The sequence below is a fragment of the Ipomoea triloba genome, chromosome 9, assembly GCF_003576645.1.
Source record: "Ipomoea triloba cultivar NCNSP0323 chromosome 9, ASM357664v1".
Lineage (NCBI taxonomy): Eukaryota > Viridiplantae > Streptophyta > Magnoliopsida > Solanales > Convolvulaceae > Ipomoea > Ipomoea triloba.
In genome coordinates, this window is record NC_044924.1 from 4,358,197 (window position 1) to 4,378,753 (window position 20,557).

At 35.6% G+C, this 20,557-nt stretch overlaps 2 protein-coding genes across 2 annotated transcripts; one reads left to right on the forward strand and one right to left on the reverse strand.

The window, feature by feature from the left end:
• Positions 1–2,781: 2,781 nt before the first annotated feature.
• LOC116030751 (dnaJ homolog subfamily B member 4-like) lies at positions 2,782–4,995 on the forward strand. The gene is made up of 3 exons (XM_031273078.1): positions 2,782–3,147; positions 3,871–4,280; positions 4,386–4,995. Exons 1-3 carry the CDS (start codon positions 2,983–2,985, stop codon positions 4,822–4,824), a joined length of 1,014 nt encoding a protein of 337 aa, XP_031128938.1. The 5' UTR covers positions 2,782–2,982; the 3' UTR covers positions 4,825–4,995.
• Positions 4,996–5,420: 425 nt separating this feature from the next.
• Positions 5,421–15,903, reverse strand: LOC116028874 (homeobox-DDT domain protein RLT1-like). The gene is made up of 19 exons (XM_031270716.1): positions 15,417–15,903; positions 14,200–14,649; positions 13,985–14,064; positions 12,895–13,188; positions 12,708–12,797; positions 12,446–12,610; positions 12,132–12,354; positions 11,703–11,803; positions 11,421–11,507; positions 11,124–11,276; positions 10,681–10,836; positions 10,137–10,346; positions 9,652–10,054; positions 9,343–9,527; positions 8,662–9,171; positions 7,547–8,167; positions 7,323–7,427; positions 6,596–6,844; positions 5,421–6,430 (listed from the first exon to the last, which is right to left on the reverse strand). Exons 1-19 carry the CDS (start codon positions 15,550–15,552, stop codon positions 5,693–5,695), a joined length of 4,956 nt encoding a protein of 1,651 aa, XP_031126576.1. The 5' UTR covers positions 15,553–15,903; the 3' UTR covers positions 5,421–5,692.
• Positions 15,904–20,557: the final 4,654 nt, after the last annotated feature.

Below are 20,557 nucleotides of genomic sequence, written 5' to 3' on the forward strand. Positions count from 1 at the left end.
ATCTCATCTTCTCAACCAAAGTGTTTGACTAATAATCAAATCAAATCAATCTCCCGGACAATCTTTTCCATAGTGTTGATCAATCTATTCCGTGATTGGCGCCCGCAACAATGAAATTCTAGTGTGAGGCCTTCAAACTTCAAAGTCTACCTCCACACTCTTCTCTCACTCATTGCCATTCAATACAAATTTAATATTTAAAAGTTACAAATTTGATTTTTGTCAATACCTTTTATATATATATATATATATATATATATATATATATATGATATTTCTATTCAATTTATCAAATAAGAACGAAATTTATTCAGTATATATCTTCATATATGGATTGTGAATTTTCTTTGTCAAAAAAAAAAACAAAAATTAAAATATGAACAGCTCTTTCTGCGTGTGCTATGGAGAAGTCTTCCTGATAGTTAGGTTGAGCTATAGTGGAGTACGTGTTCCCTCCAAAAGATCCAAACAAAATATGAACAGCCATTTACTTTTTCTAATATATATGTTATATTACTGCAGAAATGAAAGAATTAAGGTACAAAAAACAACTAAAACAACATCAAATCTTGACCCGCGACCTTTGCGATTCAGTCCATGAAACATTCAGTGCCAGCAAAAATATGAGAATCCCTAGGTAGAACTACAAGTTTGTCCAAAGATAGCCATACGACCAGCATATTTGTATTTCACTCCTCATATTATTACTTCTTCCGATATAGAAGTGTGTACAAAGTAAATCCTGTTTTTATGAAGTTGCCTATAAATGTGTAGTGTGTGTATAGAATAATATTTTATAAATTGAGTTATCTCTTTCTCAATTTCACCACTATTAATAATTTTTAGACTCGTTGTTATTGGTGCTACTCACTCTTCAAGATTCATTCCACTCAAGTGATGCACCTACCATATTCCAAGTGCATGCCTTCTTAGCTAAGGATCTTAGCAGTAAAATTTATTACAGTTTCAAGGAATTTTAGTTTATATCTGTAACTCTTGCTATAAAGTCATTTTTTGAAAATCTAAATGGAGTCTAAATTCAAATTAAACATTATTTTGAGATTGAATTAAAAAAAAAAAAGGTAATACAAATAACCAATGAGATATTGGCACATATGCTTTTCAAAACCTTCTTTTACTATAATAAATAAATTCTAATTGGCCCTCCAGGCTTAGCGTAATGGTTTGAAGTCACGGCCGAAAGCAACACATGAATAGAAAAAAGGCTCATCATGATGGATGGTGTGGATATCATGATTTACCTCTGCAGTGACTCTAGGACAAGATCGTGTGGGGTTAGAATTAGTCCGGCAAAGTTGAAGTTAGCTAACCATAACAAATAAATAAATAAATTTTTTTTGATAATAGGTCTTTCCACAAGTGGACCAATGAATCCATAAGCAAAATGGATCACCAATCCAATATAGGGCCTATCGAGATTGAACTCTGCCATTGTCCATTAAGTGACCAATTGTTGATGTGGATCTTCATTTATGGACTTCGGCCTTTAGCTAACATTTGTTTTATCCAATGGCCTAATAAACATTATACCAACTGTTATACGATGGACCAGAGTTCATATTACATTGTGAACTTTGATACAAAAATTCTATACCTTTAGTTAACACATTCTATACCTACAATTAACAGTTTGTGTACATATAAACATATAACTTGATAATTGCTGACAAATAATATAATAGCTACAGGTACAGAAACTGTCAATTGCAAGTACAGAATATGTCAACCACAGATACATAATCTGAAAGTTATTTTTAAACCAAGGTATAAAATGCAAGGTAGATCATGATCCATGGTATAATAATATAATTTGCCACATTTACATATCAAGACGAGGATGTTTATTAGGTAGACCATGGTCCACACCCATTGTGTGGACCATGCATATATGATATTTTTTCTATGCAAAAAGTACATTATTTTATATACATAGGGTACACTATTTTTATGCATATGGTACATTATTTTTATACGTAATGTTTATTATTTGAATGTGTATAAAATATTATAAAAGCAACTTGATGGTTCATTATTTATAAGAATAAGGTTCATTAACTGTTTGCATAGACTCATTATTTGAACATGTACAAATTGAATGAAGCTTAATTATTTAAGCATGTATATTCTAAAGTCATTTATGTTATGCATGACATTCATTATTTGTATCGTTATCCATAAAATTGCCGGGATCTTATCGGTTAGACTGTCCGAGCAACCGAGCTAATTCAATTGTTAAGAAGCTAGCTTGTAATTATTCTTATAATAAAGAATATTAATTTTGTCAAAAACCTTGTAATTTTGTGTGATCAAAATACCCAGTACAATCATTACAACGTGACCTTTCACAGCGAAGTGTCTGCAACATCAAGTAAAGAGAAGATTTTTCAAATAATTTAGAGATTGATTCATACCGTAGTTTTTACTATCCAGTCTAATCCTAATCAGTAAAAGATTATAAAAGAGTAAATTAGTGTAAATAATCTTAAGTTGAATGTTTTAAGAAAGTAAATTAGTGTAAATTATTTATAATTAACAGACTAAAACTAAAAAAGTCAATAGATCATTTTTGTTAAGAATTAAATTTGTAATTTTGTGATTACCAAATTTAATTTTATTGTTGTTAATTGTTGATTAAGAGTGTGATAGTTAGGGATGTTTTGGTCCAATAGGAGTGATTTGTTTCACTAGCAGCCATGGCTCAACTCGAAACTCGAAAAGATAGAATATAACTGAGAATAAAAAAAATAGTTTGGCATATATTGCGTCGGCTTGTTAGGCTGTCGAGATAGACCAACAGCACCGCTGAGAGTGCTGACATCAGAAATCTTGAAGCTTCTTTCCTTCTTGAATTGATATTCTTTCTTTCCAGACCCATTCTCTCTGTTCCAAGATCAAGCCTCATACATATCAAGATTCTCTGTGTTCAAGTTGGGTTTTAAGTTCAAGAAGAAGAAGAAAGTGATGGGGGTGGATTACTACAAGATATTGCAGGTGGATAGGAATGCAAAAGATGAGGATTTGAAGAAAGCTTACAGAAAGCTGGCTATGAAGTGGCACCCTGATAAGAACCCTAACAACAAGAAAGAAGCTGAGGCCAAATTCAAGCAGATCTCTGAAGCTTACGATGTATGTTTGTTAACCTCTTTCATGGATCTATGCTCTTTTTGTCTTTTTCAGATTTGTGTTTTGTGACTTTGATGGGATTGTAATGTTTGGATTAAATGACACTAGATTCGATTGCTGTTGTTCTTAATTTTTCGTAAAGATCCATGCTTTTGGAATTTATCTGGATTTCGTGATCGGATTGCAGATAGCTTATTGATTTGATATGCTTACTATGAGGTTGATTAGAGAACTATTAAAACGAATAAGAAGATTTTAATGGAATAGCTCTGCAATTGTGATGTTTGAATTAGAAACACAGATTTTTATTGCATAGAGGTTAAACCCTTTAAATGACTTCTTGAAATTATGTTATTGGATTGAATATTACACCTGATTTGGATATATGTCTATAATGGATTAATGAAATAGCTAATGGAAGAAGAGAGGCATGATGGGTTTGTCTTGAAGGTGATCATCTTGATAATTTCTCAAGAATGATTGTGGAATTGGATGCATGTGTCCATAAGCGGATTGAGAAAAGCGGAAAAGAAACCTTTGATTGATGTTAATGAATTGGCATTTTCTCAAAAAGGGAATCGGGTCTTGTGTTAGTGTCATGTTGGATCAAACGGATTGACTTGTGTGAGTCTTTTGCTTGTGTTTGTGTATATATCTTGTGGTTTATTTGAAGATATGGCTATTTATTCAACAAAAGCGGATGTTTATGTGTGCCTGTTTCTACAGGTTTTAAGTGACTCGCAGAAGAGGGCAGTCTATGATCAATATGGCGAAGAAGGGCTTAAAGGACAAGCACCACCACCAGATGCCGGTGGGACAACATACTTCCATCCAGGGGACACACCATTTAGATTCAACACCAGAAATCCCAATGATATTTTCGCTGAAATTTTTGGTGGCTCGAGTCCATTTGGTGGTGGAATGGGAGGTGGTAGCCGCATGAGAGGTAGTTCGAGATTCTCTAGTTCATTGTTTGGGGATGATATCTTTAGTTCGTTTGGGGATAGCAGACCAATGAGTTCAGGGCCCCGGAAAGCACCGCCAATTGAAAGAAAGTTGCCTTGTAGCCTAGAGGATCTCTACAAGGGAACCACCAAAAAGATGAAAATCTCGAGGGAGATAGCTGATGCAAGTGGGTAAGTGCGTCATTTGCCATTCCCGCAATACTTTCTTGTGTGCAAGTGTGCACGTGTATACGTTTGGTATGTTCTCTAATAGTGATTACTCCTCTACCCGGGCAGGGCAACAATGGTGGTAGAAGAGATTTTAACCATCACAATCAAACCCGGTTGGAAGAAGGGAACAAAAATCACATTCCCAGAGAAAGGGAACGAGGAGCCAAATGTCATTCCTGCAGATCTTGTATTCATAATTGACGAGAAACCACATAGCACGTTTACAAGAGAAGGCAATGATCTCATCGTCGTACAGAAAGTATCGCTCGCTGAAGCATTAGCAGGCTATACAGTCCATTTGACGACGCTGGATGGAAGAAACTTGACAGTGCCTATCAACAGCGTCATAAACCCGAATTATGAAGAGGTGGTGGCGAGAGAAGGGATGCCGATACCTAAAGAGCCCTCAAAGAGAGGCAATTTGAGGATCAAGTTCACCATCAAATTCCCAACTAGATTGACATCGGATCAGAAGGCTGGAGTGAAGAAATTGCTTGCTTCCTGAGAAGATAACTGTCTCTTCCCCCTGTTTCACTTCCCCCCTCTGATGCTTTCAAGTTCCATTATATGCACTTGCCCTTGCAAAATTTGCTTGCAATCTGTATGGAATTATATCAATGGAGAATTTTAGATTTCAATCAAAGATTATATAGCTAATATCTGTACAGTTTATATAGATGAGTATATCCTCCTTGAGTTCAAGTGCATTCATTCAAGGGCATTTCATCCTTTTATACTACTATTGGAATATAAAAAATAAAATACAAATATACATGCAGCCACTACAGAAGGGGATGCCCTTGATAAATTCTATCTTTGTGACTCTAGCTGATAAAAAATTACAAGAAGATAAACTGATCTATCCCCTTTATAAATTCTATCTTTGTGACTCTAGCTGATAAAAAATTACAAGAAGATAAACTAATCTAAGATGCGCTTGATAAATTCTATCTTTGTGACTCTAACTGATAAAGAATTACAGGAAGATAAACTAACCTAAGTTACCAGAACTGATTGATTCAAACCAAGGTCAATAAAGTTGAGAGTTAAAACCTCTCTTAAATGGCATGATATGATATATGGTGGAGGCTGAACTTAAAAAACACGGCAGAAAAGCATTAAAATTGAATTTCTAATGAACAAAATTATACGAATGCTATGGTAACAAATAGTACTAAGAATCTAAGATTCAAAGAGTTCCCATTGGTTGCCTTGTGTTATTACAGTTGGCGCTGGCAACTCTTGTGGTATTCTAAGACATTGTTATATACAAAAATCGCAGTTCTTCAAAAAGCTGTCATTGGAAGAGTACAAATTTTAGTACCAAGATTTCCCCACTGCTAGTAGGTGGTACCCCCAAAAATTTCTAGAATTTAATCACTATAATCTCCATGAACTTCAGAATCTGAGCCTTGATCATCCTCTGAATCTCCATTTCCATCCAACTCATCTTCACCGTCTTCCATGTCTACATCGCCCCCTAGGTTTTGGTTATAATCTGGATATCCACAGTGATCGTCATCGCTACTATCATCTACATCGTCATTTGTTATTTCCATCATGTCATCACCTCTATTGGAAACCTTAAAGTGTACTTGTCGTTTCCCAAACTCGTATGGGTTTTCTTGGGCACTGTCATCAGATTCCTCGCTAGAACTGTTGTCGTTGTTGTCAACTTGCATTCTTCCAATATTCATGTCAATTGCTTCTCTTTCATGGCCATTACTTCTAGGTGATTGTGCATACCTTTCAAGGTTTGCCTCGTCACCGGGCTGTATCTCGTCAATGACTAACTTCTCAGTTCTTCTCCTCCTCATAGTTCGACGACCACGACTATGCTTATGTCCCTGTGCTTCGCCCTGTTGCATTAAAACTTGAGTCAATGTCTCGCTGTGTCTTGCACTAGGCCTCGAAGATCCTGACACCGATGCAGCAGTTTCTTTTGGCCATCTTCCACCTGGGCGACCAAATCCTTTACTGCGGGCCACTTGCCTGCCTGGTGCACTACCTGTGTAATTCCAGTTTTCCTCTTTCAACTGTCCATTCTGATCCAACACCATGGGCTCTACCTTTTGAAGGTTCTTTGTGGAAGCATACCCCAAAGCAGGCTTCTATACAATGGAAAAAAAGATGTTAATAAAGCCTCATTGTGAAGTTACCAACCATAAATTAAGCAAAATGCTACATAATCACAACTCGGAAACACCAAAAACAGTTTGGCTTGATCAAAAGCAATTAAGTTGAAATAAGTTGATATATGGAAAATAATACTTAACTATAAAGCTGACTTTGAGTTCATTGGTGTTCTGATCTGGATCATAGGAAACAGCAGCATCAAGTTCCAGGAGTCTCAGCCCCACAGCGGCAGTAGTTTGTGGTATCCAGGGAAGCTCAGGAACAGATCCGGGAAAAGCAGAATGACAAGCAGTAAATCGTGAAGTAGAGCAGCCCAACAATTCCTTAGTTGTCTCAAAACTTGATGACAAATAATCACGCTTTAGGAATCCTTCAAGCTGAGTCAGATTCTGCAACAAATTTGTCAAGCATTCAGATAAACTTCTTGTTCTACCCCTTTCATTTTATAAAAGTTGTCAAGGGAAAGGAGGGAGGGGTTCTAATGGTTCATGCAAAAGGTGCACCATTTCCCACATACAAAGGTCAATATACACATGCAATTGACAAAATATGAGGGAAGAGACATAGATTCCACATAGTTGACCCCAACTAGCTTGGGGTTAAGGTAGTAAGATCCTAATCTCTTCACTTCACTCCTTATCCTTGTTTTCCTATCTTAAAGACAATCCATGATGATCCAGACATTTGGATACCAATCTCATAGAAACAAATAACTGCAAATCTTCATCCAAAAATAAAACCAGAGCCCTCAAAACTTGCAAATGCAGCTGTTTTGTTTGAATATAGAAGTGTGTGTCCACTACCATAAAATATACATATCCAGCTATATGAATATAAACGAAGTAAAAAATTTAAAATCTTCAAAACCTGCAGAAGATCCTCAGTGGATGATGAATTGTGCAGCCTTAAACCCCATATCCTCCTACATTCTTCTGTCCAAGAAGGCTGAAGTGCCTCAGAAGGTATAGAAACCTATTGATTGAAGCATGCACATGGCGTTTGTTAAAAAGCAGATCCATACAGGTTAGAATCTGGGAAAAAGGGTCCCGAAATAAACAAGAGTTGTAGGGATGAAACTTTAGAACACTTACCTCAAGCATAGATAACAGGGCCTTGATCATTCTGATTCTTGGAGGACTTGAGACAATCAAATCCTTAGAGTCAACTTTAATTTTGTCCACATTGATTGATGGTTCCAAGAAAGTTATAATGCCATCAACTTTGCCAAATGCCCTGTGGCAAGATGGGCAAAGGCCCTCTTCAAAAAGATAAGAATCAAGACAGGCATCACATATTCCTAATAAAGGTGAACACCTTTTCTTCCGGGATTCCACAGAACATAAATTTGAAGAACCAAAGAACTCTTTCCACATCCAAATTTGAAAATCTTGGTATTTCCTCAAAGCACTCCCCTTCTCCACCTCATTTCTTCCCAGCTCAATTTTAAAAGAAGAAGAATATTCGCATCCTTCAAAATTTATATTACACACCATGCTGTTAGGACTATCAGCATTTGCATAGCAAGCAGGGCTGATACTTGCTTCATTAGCTTCATTTCCAGTTGTGTTTCTATGTTGAACCATAGAATCAGCATCTGATATAGTACTCCGAACACGCTCCCTGAAGGGAACCTCAATCTTTTGCAGCATCATATGTAAATGAGATTCCCGAATCCCCCGTGTTTCCAAAGATGTCAAAAGAGCATCAAATGCCTGGAAAAACATCAATAACATAGACGAACTGTTAGATGTTAGGTACAACAACCAACAGATGAACATGACTATAAGATGTATAAATGACATAAATGGATGTACATGATCAAAAGATATTTAAATGAAGTAAATTTCAATGGTATAATGTCCACAGGACACTCTAAACCGATTGAGAGAAGTTTGAAATATGTGTCACCATCAATGTGATATAGAGGCATTTAAATTGAACCACATAGACTATGAAGTTTAACCTCAACTCCTCAAGGATATTTCTAGTTGTAATAATTCATGGAGACATAATTACTTATAACCAAACTTTTCAACCCTTCACCACCATTTAAAACTCCTTTGATCCTCTCAACCAAATTACTTTAACCAAACTTTTCAATGCCCATACAGCAGAAAATTAGGTCATTAACCCCACCTCCTTTAGTCATAACGATTCCAAGGAAACAACTAAAGCGCACATCATAAATAAAAGTTAAAGTTCTTACTTCTTCAGTGTCAATGACCTTCCAGCATCCACCAGGTGATTCAACAAAGATCCTGCCAGACCCTGGATCATGACTAGAACCAGAGGCAACAAATAGCCAGTAACGATTACGCCTTCGATCTTGACCAAGAGGCAAAGACCTGTAGACATACATCTCCTCTGCTTTATGGCCTATGAATGATTTTAACTGCATGCGTGACCTTTCTGCGGTATGTCCACTTGGCAGATTCGTGGTAACTTCCTGTGCTACTGAACTCTTTTCGGCAGAAAAGATTTCAAGATGACGCTTCACACTGGTATTACCAGTAGAAGTCTCATTTACCTCTGCAGTTGCTGATGCCTCATGATTTTTATAATCGGGAATAGCCAATGGACTTTGACTGCCCTCAGCCACAGCGTTGAAAGAAGAATCAGGTAACTTATTTAGATTCTCATCCTTTGTACGCCTTTTGTCCAATTGTGCTTCAGCCCACATCTGTTTCTTAAGAGCATTTGCAGCATCAAGTCGCTCCTGTAAAAACTAACCTGGTTAGATAACCAATGGAGTATGTAACTTCAATACCCTACTGAGGAGAAATTTCCCCCCTTCTAATGAGATCTATTATTCACAAAACCACCCAAAACCAATCAGGTGCATCATTCTTTACGAAAAAACTGCTCTGAAAAAGAATTAGAAGGTAACCTCAAGAATTGCACGGATAGAGTTCCCTTCATTTGCAAGACTGATCAATGCAGTAAGAGCATTTAGGCGCTCTTCAACACAAAGATCAGAATATTCACCTTCAGTAAGTCCTTGAACCCATGGTTCACCTGATTTGCTTTCATCTATTTCTTCACCTTCTTGGCCAGGGTTGCTTTCCCTAATACCTTTATGAGCAACATCAATTAATAAATTAACATCTAATAATTTCCAACTATCTGCAAAATCAAATCATAACAAGGATACAAGAATTAATTGGAACACCAAGCAGACAAAAAAAATTGTCCATACCAACAGTATCAAATCCATTTGGCAGAGTTTCTTCAGGAAGGATGTCCTTCTCATTCAGTGAGCAGGCCTCAACTTCACTTTGTTGGTCACTAGGTTTGTTTGCAGCACATGGAGTACCCAAATCATCAACTTCTGGAACATCAGTGGCATCACATTCAGAATCATCATCTCTTTCTTCATCATCGCCATTCTGTCCAGCTAAGAATCCATTTAGATATCTCTGTATTTTCTCTCTTGCTGCTGAAATTATTGCTTCAGCATCTGCAGGATCCTTCCTAAAAGCTGGTCGAACACAGTATGTTGAAGGGGCTATTCTTTCAAAAAGTACTGGGTCCCTTGACAAAGCAACTGAAATAGAAGCTTCAGGCGTCTTGCTTGTTCTGAGGTCACGAAGGCCAGATTTCTTCAAGTGAAAACAATTTGATCAAAAAGGAGACTTCAAGCAAAACAATCAAAGTAACACACAAAGAGTGAAATAAAGCAACCTGAATCTTCTCAGCAAGATCTATAACATTTAAGCCCTTCTCTCCTTCAAGAGCAAGAACATGATATGCAGCGAACTTTACAGTTCCAGGTGTCAACCGATGCCTGGATTTGCGCTGAAGCATATGCCCCTTTTCTTGCATAACTGCAACTGCATTTTCAGCAGCAGAACCACTTCTTAGGGTGGATACAATGTCTTCACATCCTTTAGTCTGCATACAAGGAACCATAACATGATTTGGAAGAGAAGAGAGGAATGCCACACTCTACTGTCTACACCTTGGTATCTTTGTTTATTTCTTAAGGTGTCTGTTCTTTTAGCTAAAGTTACTCCAAAGGGAGAATTTATAAATCCACAGTAAAGCAAAAGCTCAGTACGCTCTACAGAGGCTTTCACTTGTCCAGTGTGTTCAGATGCACAATGAACATTAAACAAGTTCAAGACAGTTAATATATAGGGGTATTGATAGATAACCTTAACCTTAGAAACAAGACCCTACTAAACATTAGGAAAAAAAAGACATGAAATATGAAAAGTAGAAGCACCTCATCACTATCATTGAAGTTTGCCCCTTCTTTTTCCTTTTTCTTCAACCGAGGCCCAAATCCAGCTGAGAGTCCAAGTTGCCTCAGTACTTCAGGCCATGTTAATAGATTTAAATGCTTCTTCCAGTTGCATATATTGAATCCCCAAAGATAGGCCTGCCAAAGAAAGCATCATCAAGTGAAACTCTGCAACTTACTAGAAGTAAATTAGCTTGAAATGCAACAGTCCAGGGATTCAAGTCCCAGAAAAACATGTCTTGGGATTTAAAACCCATAACCCATCATGGAAAAGAAATTGCCCAAATTTGGGACTATTGCAGGCCTCTACGGATTTAATATATCAAACATTGGAAAAGGGGTAATAGATTATCAACCCCCCTAGATCCTTGTACTAAATGACCCCTTCATATCATATTAAATTGAGCTGCCAAAGCTGCGATTACCCCTTCAACTATTTTAGGATGTCCACCTTCAGGATTGACAGCACTATATTGATTTGTTCCAGGCCCACCAGAAGGTGTTCGCGCAACATCTTCAATATCCTTTATTATCAGTTTAAGAAGCACAATATGTATCTCACTCAACAGCCTTGAATCCTGATAATAAGAGGCAATTTAGATACTCTCCTTTTGCCAAAGAGAACAGAAGAAAAAGAAAGATGGGAAATAAGATCAAAAGGTAATAAATAAAGGCTATCTAGTAACTGTATTCATTGACCAAAGCCCTTCCAGGAAACTCACATAGTCATGGAAACCTTGAACAAATTCATCAAGAGTAAAGGGCCAAAGCTCAAGAACATCAGCAAAATTCAGGCAAAATCTCCAAGCCTGTAAAAGCAAAACAGAATGCCAATCACTTTTTAGGAAATTTAACCAATTAAAAAATCAAACTCCGCACACAATAGCATAAAGAATTAAATCCTAAGCACATAAGTTACATTATTTGACATTCTGAAATGGATTAGGAAGATAATACCATGAGAAGATGAGATAAAGGATACAGAAATAATAATAGCTACATACCATGAGAAGATTCCCAACATTGTCATCTGAATCAATCCATGGTTGGATGGGAAATGGCTTTTTCATTTGGACAGATTTTGGAGGGAAGTCACAAAGAAACTCTGAACCAAAGAGCACACAATCATTTTCTAAGGTGATCATAGTGAAGTTTAAACAAATGGAAAATCATTCACCAACGAAATGGAATTTCAAATTATTGATATTTAGATGATACAGAGCATAAATTAAATCAATCAGATATCTATAACCCCAAATATACTGGAAGGCTTAGTTGAGTTGAAACATCTGTTCATTATTTCACAGAAGAAGAATTTGCATATACAAAGAGGGCATAAGATAATTCAATATAGTAAATAATATATGTTCTATTAATGAATAAAATTAGACAGGAAAAAAATAATCCAGCAGAAGAATGCCAACTACACCTACCTCGGAATAACTCAAGGTTTTGCAAGGTGTTATAGTCAAGAGAAAGAATTGAGGGCAACCCTTTGCTGGAAGCAGCCAATTCCATTAGTTCCAATCTTTCATCCTCAATTAACTCCATGGATTCCTTTGCAAATTTGCGTGCTGCTGCCCTCTCCATAGCAGCCTTTTGTTTTGCTGCTTCCCTCTCTCTGCGCAGCTCTTCTTTTTGTCTCTTCCTCTCAGCCTATATATAATTGACAAATAATGTTGAAGCTAGTTAGCAACTAAATTACAATGAAAGTATAAGGTGAAGCTAAATTACCACTCAGGCTTACCTTGATAAGCTCTTTCTGCATAAACTTCTCTCGCCTTTCCATTTCACGTCTTTCCTCACGCTGAAATCTCTCCTCCATCCTCTGCTGTTCTCGCATCATTCTCTTTTCTTCTTTCCTTCTCTCACGATCCTGCTTTTCCATTTCCTTTTTCATTTGTTCTTCCATCTTAAGGGAGATGGAAAATGTAAGTTTTAAAAAATACAGATATAGCTTCAATTTGCTACTCAGTTTCAAGAAATTCCAAATGCTAAAATGGGGTTACCTTTTTCCTTAAAAGATCCTGCTTCTCAAGTTCTTTTCGGATCCTTTTCTCATGAGCTTGAACTTCTCTTTCAGTTCTAGCTTCATCAGTCTGCAAGAATAAATTTAGTAAATAAGCAAACACGGCAGGTCACAGATGGGAGATAACAGCAATAGCAACACTGCATAAACTCATCAAATAATGGTACCTTGCGTTTGCGCTCCATCTGTGAAGTGCCCTCATTACAAGGAATAAATTCACCATCACCAGTAGGAGATGAAAATTGTCCTTGTCTGCTCTGTTGAAACAATAAATTGGCACTAGAGGCATGGCCTTCAGCACAATATTCCCTGGGAAGGTTCCCACTGCTTTCTGTGACTGACAAGGTTTTAGCACTGGGACCATTGACAGGTGAATCATAGATATAGGATGGGCCAACTTGACCATATCGATCAGATCTAGCCTTATGCACAGCAGGCTCACAGGAAGTTTTTGGTAATGTCTGAAAATTAAGTGCATTTACACTTTAATACAAATAAACAACTTAAATATTGCAATTCAACTTCCAAAATGAAAGGAGCATGAGATACTAATTATAACAAAAGATTTACATTGGCAGGTCCACAAAAAAATAATTGGCTGCAATGGAACTTTAGAGAACTATGTGAGACAGGCTTTAAATACACCAAGCTAATTCCTAGTCTGTGTTATTAATAATATCATAATGTGATGACATCATAAAATGGGAGGTCCATTTATGCACGCATGAGAGAGTAGAGTTCAAGGCTAACAAGCATAAAACTTTTAGCCTGAGAAAAGCAAAACATTAATGGCTGACTTACACGCCCATCTTATAGGTCTCGGTCTCCATATTTTCTTAATGTATTTATTCACAAAGTCATGTAGCAATTATTCAATACAGACACACAGTTCCAGCTCAAATACTATAGTATTCCAAAGTCATCTATTCTGTTTAAGCACACATTTCCCACTATAACTCTAGAATGGGTGCCACTTTCCTGGGCCTCAACACTATCATTCCTCTTTAAAGATATCATTAAGAAAAATATGCCTCAACAAACTAAATTTGTAATAGATTGACCCGTCACAAGTATGCAAAATCAACATGAAATTTGTAATGCAAAGTAATTAATCATAAAGAAGTTAACAAGAATCCTCAAAAAACAACCAACAAGCAAAAAAGCACTTCACATTCAAAACAACTTGAGCAGATAAAGAGTGGATCTATCAATCAACACACAGAACAATGAAACACACACAGAGAACAACGAACTGACATTGATTTGCTTAGCTTCACGCGACCCAAATGACATTCGGTCATAGGAAAGCTGATAACGATCCTGATGCGGTGTCTCCACTGCTCAACAAGCAGCATAAATAGAATCAGCTAAAATTTCTAGAAAAGAAACTCCAACTAAAAATTGAACAATCACAAACCACGAGCCATAAGTATAGATGCCCCAAATCCACCAAATGAGCAATTTAAATGTACCTATAGATGCCCCAAATGCACCAGGTGGCAATTCATCGAACTCCACACCAAGAACAGGTCCATCTTCCCGTAAAGGGTGTCCCAACTGCACCTCAATACAAGCAATAATTTGGTGTTGCTTTACCACCCTTGGTGGCTCATAATACTTTAGTGGTCCTGTAGGCATGTCGTCCCCATTATCAAACTGACTTGATCTGGAACCAGAGCCTGATCCAGACCCATGATCACTACCTGGCTCAGCCATTTCTTCATCCCTAGGTGACTCCATGAAACTTCTCTTCCCACCAATCCCATCAGCATGTCCAACATGAGGCTTCACTGCTGACCCACCTGCTGCTTCCTTCTTATCCTTCAATCTCCGATGACAAAACCACATCTGCAACTGCCGATCAGTCAACCCTAATTTATCTGACAGCTCTGCTCGAGTTGCCTCAGTTGGATAAGTCTCCACTACAAGTCGAGGAAAATAAAAATAGAACACATTATATGATCATATCTGAAACTTTAATTTTTTTAAATATCTTAAATAAATAAGTAGAGATACACTTGTCTAAATCAAACTAACCAAAACTTATTTAAAATCATAGTAAAGATGAGTTCTTCTCAATCATTTATAATATAAAACATAAACAGCTGGATGTGAAAAGAAGGGTCGAGAATTCAGTTCTTTCTACTCATGCTTTCTAAATGTTCATCAAATTTCTAAAGGCTTTATTAGGCAGTGCATGGGAATGGCCTCACACTCCAGCATGATAAAGACCCGGTTACATATTTAAACATCACCATATCAAACATGCATTAACAAAATTCAAATGCAAGAACTGCATTATTATATTAGCAGATAAACATTCTACTATTCTAGCCCAACATTAGTGCCCTGTATGCATTACAGCACACTCTGTCATAACCTAAATGCTACATGTCAACACTATAAATCATCAGAACAAAGGAATTTCCCTAACACTCACGACTACACCAGACATTACCTATTCATGGATCACCATAGCATAAGAGATAACCAGAAACAAAACAACAAAACAAATAATAATCAATTAACACGTTACAGTCCTAGCATGTAGGAAAAAAATTAAAAAAAAATTACCAATATCAAACAAGCATGCGTCCCAAAGTTGTGCTCTTTGGTACAAAACAAACATCCAGCAAAAACAACGCGTATATGCATACATGTAGAGGGGCAAGAGAAGAAGTAGACATACTGGCATATGCTTTTTCTAGGGTTTGCAATTGAAAAGGGGTCTTCATCTGGCGCTTAGGCTTCTTGTGCTGCCCCCCATCTGAAGGGCTGTGATTAACGTTCTTGTTGCTCTCCTCTCCTTCTGAACCTCCCTCCATTGCAGATCAATCAAAGCTCACAGCGCCAAGATTTGTATCGCAGGAGCAAGTGCTAGGGCAAAATAGCCCCACCGCCAAAGATTCTTCTACCGTGACAGCGAAGAATGCATAAAAGCGAGAAAATTCGAGGCGCAGCAACATAAATAATACTCCGTAACTACATAAATCTATATCGGGGAAGAAATTATAAAGGATTAAAAGAATAATACTGGAATAACAACAATAATTATTATAATTATTAAGAGAAGAAAACAAAACAAGAACGAAATTGAATGGTAGAAACATATGAACACAACAGTGGAAGCAGTCCCTTCTCTTGTTCGTTACAAGAAATCCCATTTTTCTTCTTCTATTTTCACTCAAATTGGGTAAAAATAAATAAAATTTTATAATGAATCTCAACTGAGCTTCTTTAAAAAAAAAAAAAAAAAAATCAATTATTCCATAATTGGTTCTTTCAAGTAATCATAAGTGGAATTAAAATATTATTCGATTATTCGACTCTTCCTAATTTTGGAGTTTATGCACTGCAGTTTTCAAAGGAATTAATCTCAATCGAAATAATATTTTTGAAAATTAGTTGTTTGAAATTTTTTATTTTTTTTATGGCGTTGTTTAATTTCATCACATGTTTATTATGTTATAAATATAATGTTTACATCGGTAAAAAAACCAAGTTTTTTTTTTAAATTTAACAAATTTAGAATAATACTTACTAGTAAATTGGTTAGTCATGCAATCAACGTGACACTCGAATTTTTTTTTGTATTATTGACTCTATTACAATGTATTCTGTAATATCTCATTTGAGTGAGTCGTAAATGTTTCATTGAACTACAAGCTACTTGACACACTCAATTTGTTATATTAATATGTCAATAATACAATTATGTCTAATAATGGCTATAAAAATAATTTCGTTTTATGGTTTTATTAGTTCCATGCCTAAGGGCTTCCACATTAGTGGATTATTAACAGTTTTTTAGAAAAATTTTGTCAACATAGAAGAAAGAGAAAAAAGAGAGAATGTTCAAGACCCTCTTGCAAGTTTGTGATTTTTTGCATATTGTGGGGCCCACTTAATGATCTGAATGTCGCCATTGTCCTTGCGTGAAGAACAACTCGCCCCCAGCAGGGCGCATTAATTACATTTTCATTGTGTGTGCATGAATATTAGGATTTGATTAATGTATTAATTGCATGACTTGCGATTTACTTCTGCAATGACTCTATGAGCGATATCCTATGGCTTTAGAATTTATACGACGACAAAGCCGGTATCACCTAAGTATTTTCATAAAAAAACATACTTAACATCAACCCTATAGAGTTAACGCAGCCAATCATTCACCAAAATTCAAACAGCTCATTGTCCTCACTATTATAGGAGGAAATTATTGAAGATTCAATGTTCTATTGCAACGATACAGGTCTTCAAGTGGTAGGTGACTCGGAGAGTGGAAATCTCCATTGGGTCGGTTGTTATGCCATGGATATTGGTCCACTCTGCAAGGTGCACCCAAGTCTATATTCACAATTTTAGTATTATATATTTATAATTTTAAAACTTTATGTTCATAATTTTGTAACTCTATGTTCACAATTACAGATTTCTATGTTCACATTTTCAGAACTCTGCATTCATAATTTCATATCTCTATATTCAATAGTATAACACAATTTGTGAATCTATATAACAAAATTGTGAATATTACGTAATGTAATTTTGTATATTGAGATTTAAAATTATGAACATATAGTTTTCAAATTGTGAACATGGATCTAAGCCCATCTTATAAGATGGACCCGGGTCCATAGCATAATTTGCCACACTGTAGTGGATATACATTTTCAGAATGGACTAGTGACTTTGTGTAGGCCCAAAATTGCACTATTTGGTCTATCCAAGTTAATAAAAGTTTGGATTTTAGATTGGGCCCGTATGGGCCTATTTAATGCTACTTAGGGAGTTAGGGAGTTTTTATTTTTTATTTTTTATTTTTTTTGAATACTACTAACTCTATTACAATGCAGTATATGTTCATAATTACTTTTCTCAACCGATTGAAGCACAAGAGTTAGTATTGCCTCCACTGAGGCTCGAATCCACCACCTCCCGTATAAAGGGAAGGGTTTGATGCTACTGGACCACAGGGTCCTTGGCAGGGAGTTAGGGAGTTAGAGGCCGGAGTTAGAGGCCGAAATAAAATTGTGAATTCGTCATTATATTTGTTAACTTTTCATATAAATTTTCAAAAACAAAAAATAAAAAAAACTTTTCATATAATAATAAGGCGTGGACCTGATGTAAAATGACATTTAAATTATATACCTATAACTAGTATATTACGTAATTTCAGTTAACATATTATACACATGTAAATAAATTAAAGGTAAATAATATATTAACTGTAACATGTATATAAATGTACATAATTTGTTAACTGAAAAATTTATAAGCCTTGTTTGGTAAATGGTTGTTAGTTGATTATGTTAGAGGATATAACTAGTTGATAACATTAGCTGATTGTAAAAAAAAGTGTTTGGTAAATTAGCTTATAGCTGATAGTTGTTTGGTATAATTTATTTTCTCAAAAAGTTAATTGAAAAAATTATTTTGAGTAACTTTTTAAATTTTAACATTTTGAAGTTACAAAAAACTTATTAACCAAACACTTATATTGATTTTTAAGCAAATCAAACAGTTAATAGTGAACAAATAAGTCAAAATTGACTAATAGACTAACTATTTTACCAAACATGGTCATAATAAATTAACTGCATGTAAATATATAATGTATACAGATTTAGAATGCAATTTTGACTTTGGTCCACAATTGTATATTTGCTATGTACATTGCCCAACCGATTTCGAATATGGAATCTTGGGCAGGAAATAAGAAGTGTAATCAAAGCAGTTAGCTGAACTAATGCCAAATATCCAATTATATTCTATGTTGGTCTATGTTTCTTAGAATCTTAGTTCTTACCAGAACTAAGATGTCATCACTGAATTAATGTTACGTTCTAATTAAGCACCTACCTAAACTCAAAAACATTGTCAGTCAAATGTAGCAGTTGACCTCACAGTTAATATATCGCAGACCGCTGAGTAAAAGTCACCATCAAAGTCCATAAAAGCCATTAATATTAATGTACGTACATACGTTTAATAAATAACAATAAATGACATATTTCACTAGGAAATGCATTTTTTTTTACAATAAAATAAAGTTCAAAGAAATTAATAAATTCATTCATCAACTTCATAAGTACAAGAATATTAATTGCCAAATCCATCGGTAATCATCGAAGTATATGGCCAGTAAGAAAAACCTAGTTGGACAATCCTAACTATGTTAATCAGATCAGAGACTTGATTTGGTAATCACAACGTTTTAAGTTTGATATTTTGTAAGAACCGATTATTGTTTTTTTATTTATTGAATTAGTCAACTATAGACAATCTTTATAAATTAAGATCACAATGTGAGTTTTACCCAAAATGTTTATTATTTATTTTGACATTAATTTGATATAGTTTTGGAGAAACAATAATTAAAACATGATCCTAACAAATTACTTTAATGTAGACGAAGATTACAATAAGCAAGAAGGCCCATATGTAATTAACTATAGTATTACGTATGTATTATCTGTTATGGAATATCATACATTTTGGAAACCGAGAAGGTCCAATGGGTTAGGTATTTGTTCACCTGTTCAAGACTTAGATTATAATTTCAAGCATTGTGGGGAAAATTTAAATCTACACCATATATCAACTATTTTTCAATTCGCAATAAACATGACGACCTAGTATGAAAAAGTAAGGCCTACAACAACATCATTGGCTAAGTTATCCTAAATGAGCTCAACGTAACTCTGAGAAAATGTTCATAATAACCTAAGAAGTATTAGAATTATTGGGCAACTCTAATCAAGTTGGTTGAATAATTACTGGCTTGGTAATCGCAATGTTAGTTTCAAGTTTCACTTCCTATGAAAACTGTCTATTGACCTTTTTTGTTTGAGTGAATCAGCTTGACAACTTAAGTTAACCTTTTTAGTTTGAATCAGTCAGTTATAGGCAATTAAAGATGGTCTTCTTGATTTGATTTGATTAGTTATAGGCAACCTAAGTTATTTTACCCATTGTGGTCCTTTGACTGCTAATATCACAAGGCGGGCTTCACTCGCACTTTCGGATGGTCACTGCAAACTTTTCCTTAAATCAAAGAAATTAGAATCATGTTTTATCCACGTGGCGATCCTGGATACTATTATTTTAGCATTTGACTTGCGGTGAGCATTGAATAGGGGGTGAAGGACATGATAATTGCAACCTGGAATGATTTGCATAGGCCTAGATTTAAGGATCCAAAATCATGATAAAAAGGCATATATTTCAATGAATGGCAATGCATAATAGTGTCCATCTCAGGTTGGCCCCCAGGAATGATACACATATAGAGAGGAGTTGATGACAAAAAAGCAATTTGCACAAACAAATATGTACCCAGAAGATCGAGCAGTGATGAGTATTAGCATGGCAGTGAAATGATGGTAATTTTCAGGCTACATAATAATTGGAAGCCTCATAAACTTTTGTACTCACTGCTGTTTGTCTTTCCTTTTTCTGGCTTCAATCGGTTCATTATATTGCTGAATATAATTGCCTGATCCATATTCTCACCGCGACTACTTTATTTATTTTTTACAATTTTAGTTGTGGCTTGTCAATATAATGATGGCATTGCTATGTCATGCTTATACAATGCCCTAACAGTGAACAAACCCCATCTAAAAAGACAAAGCATATTAATTACTTAAGTAAATATATATGCTTCTGATTTGTGAGGAATTGAATGCTCATCATTAGGATTATCATTGCTTTTGAAGTGAATGTTTGTTATCTCTTAAGTCTTAAACCAATAGTTGTTTTTTTGGTGGGTGGGGTGTGTGGGGGGGTGGGGATTGAATTGAGGGAAAATTCTAAAAATGA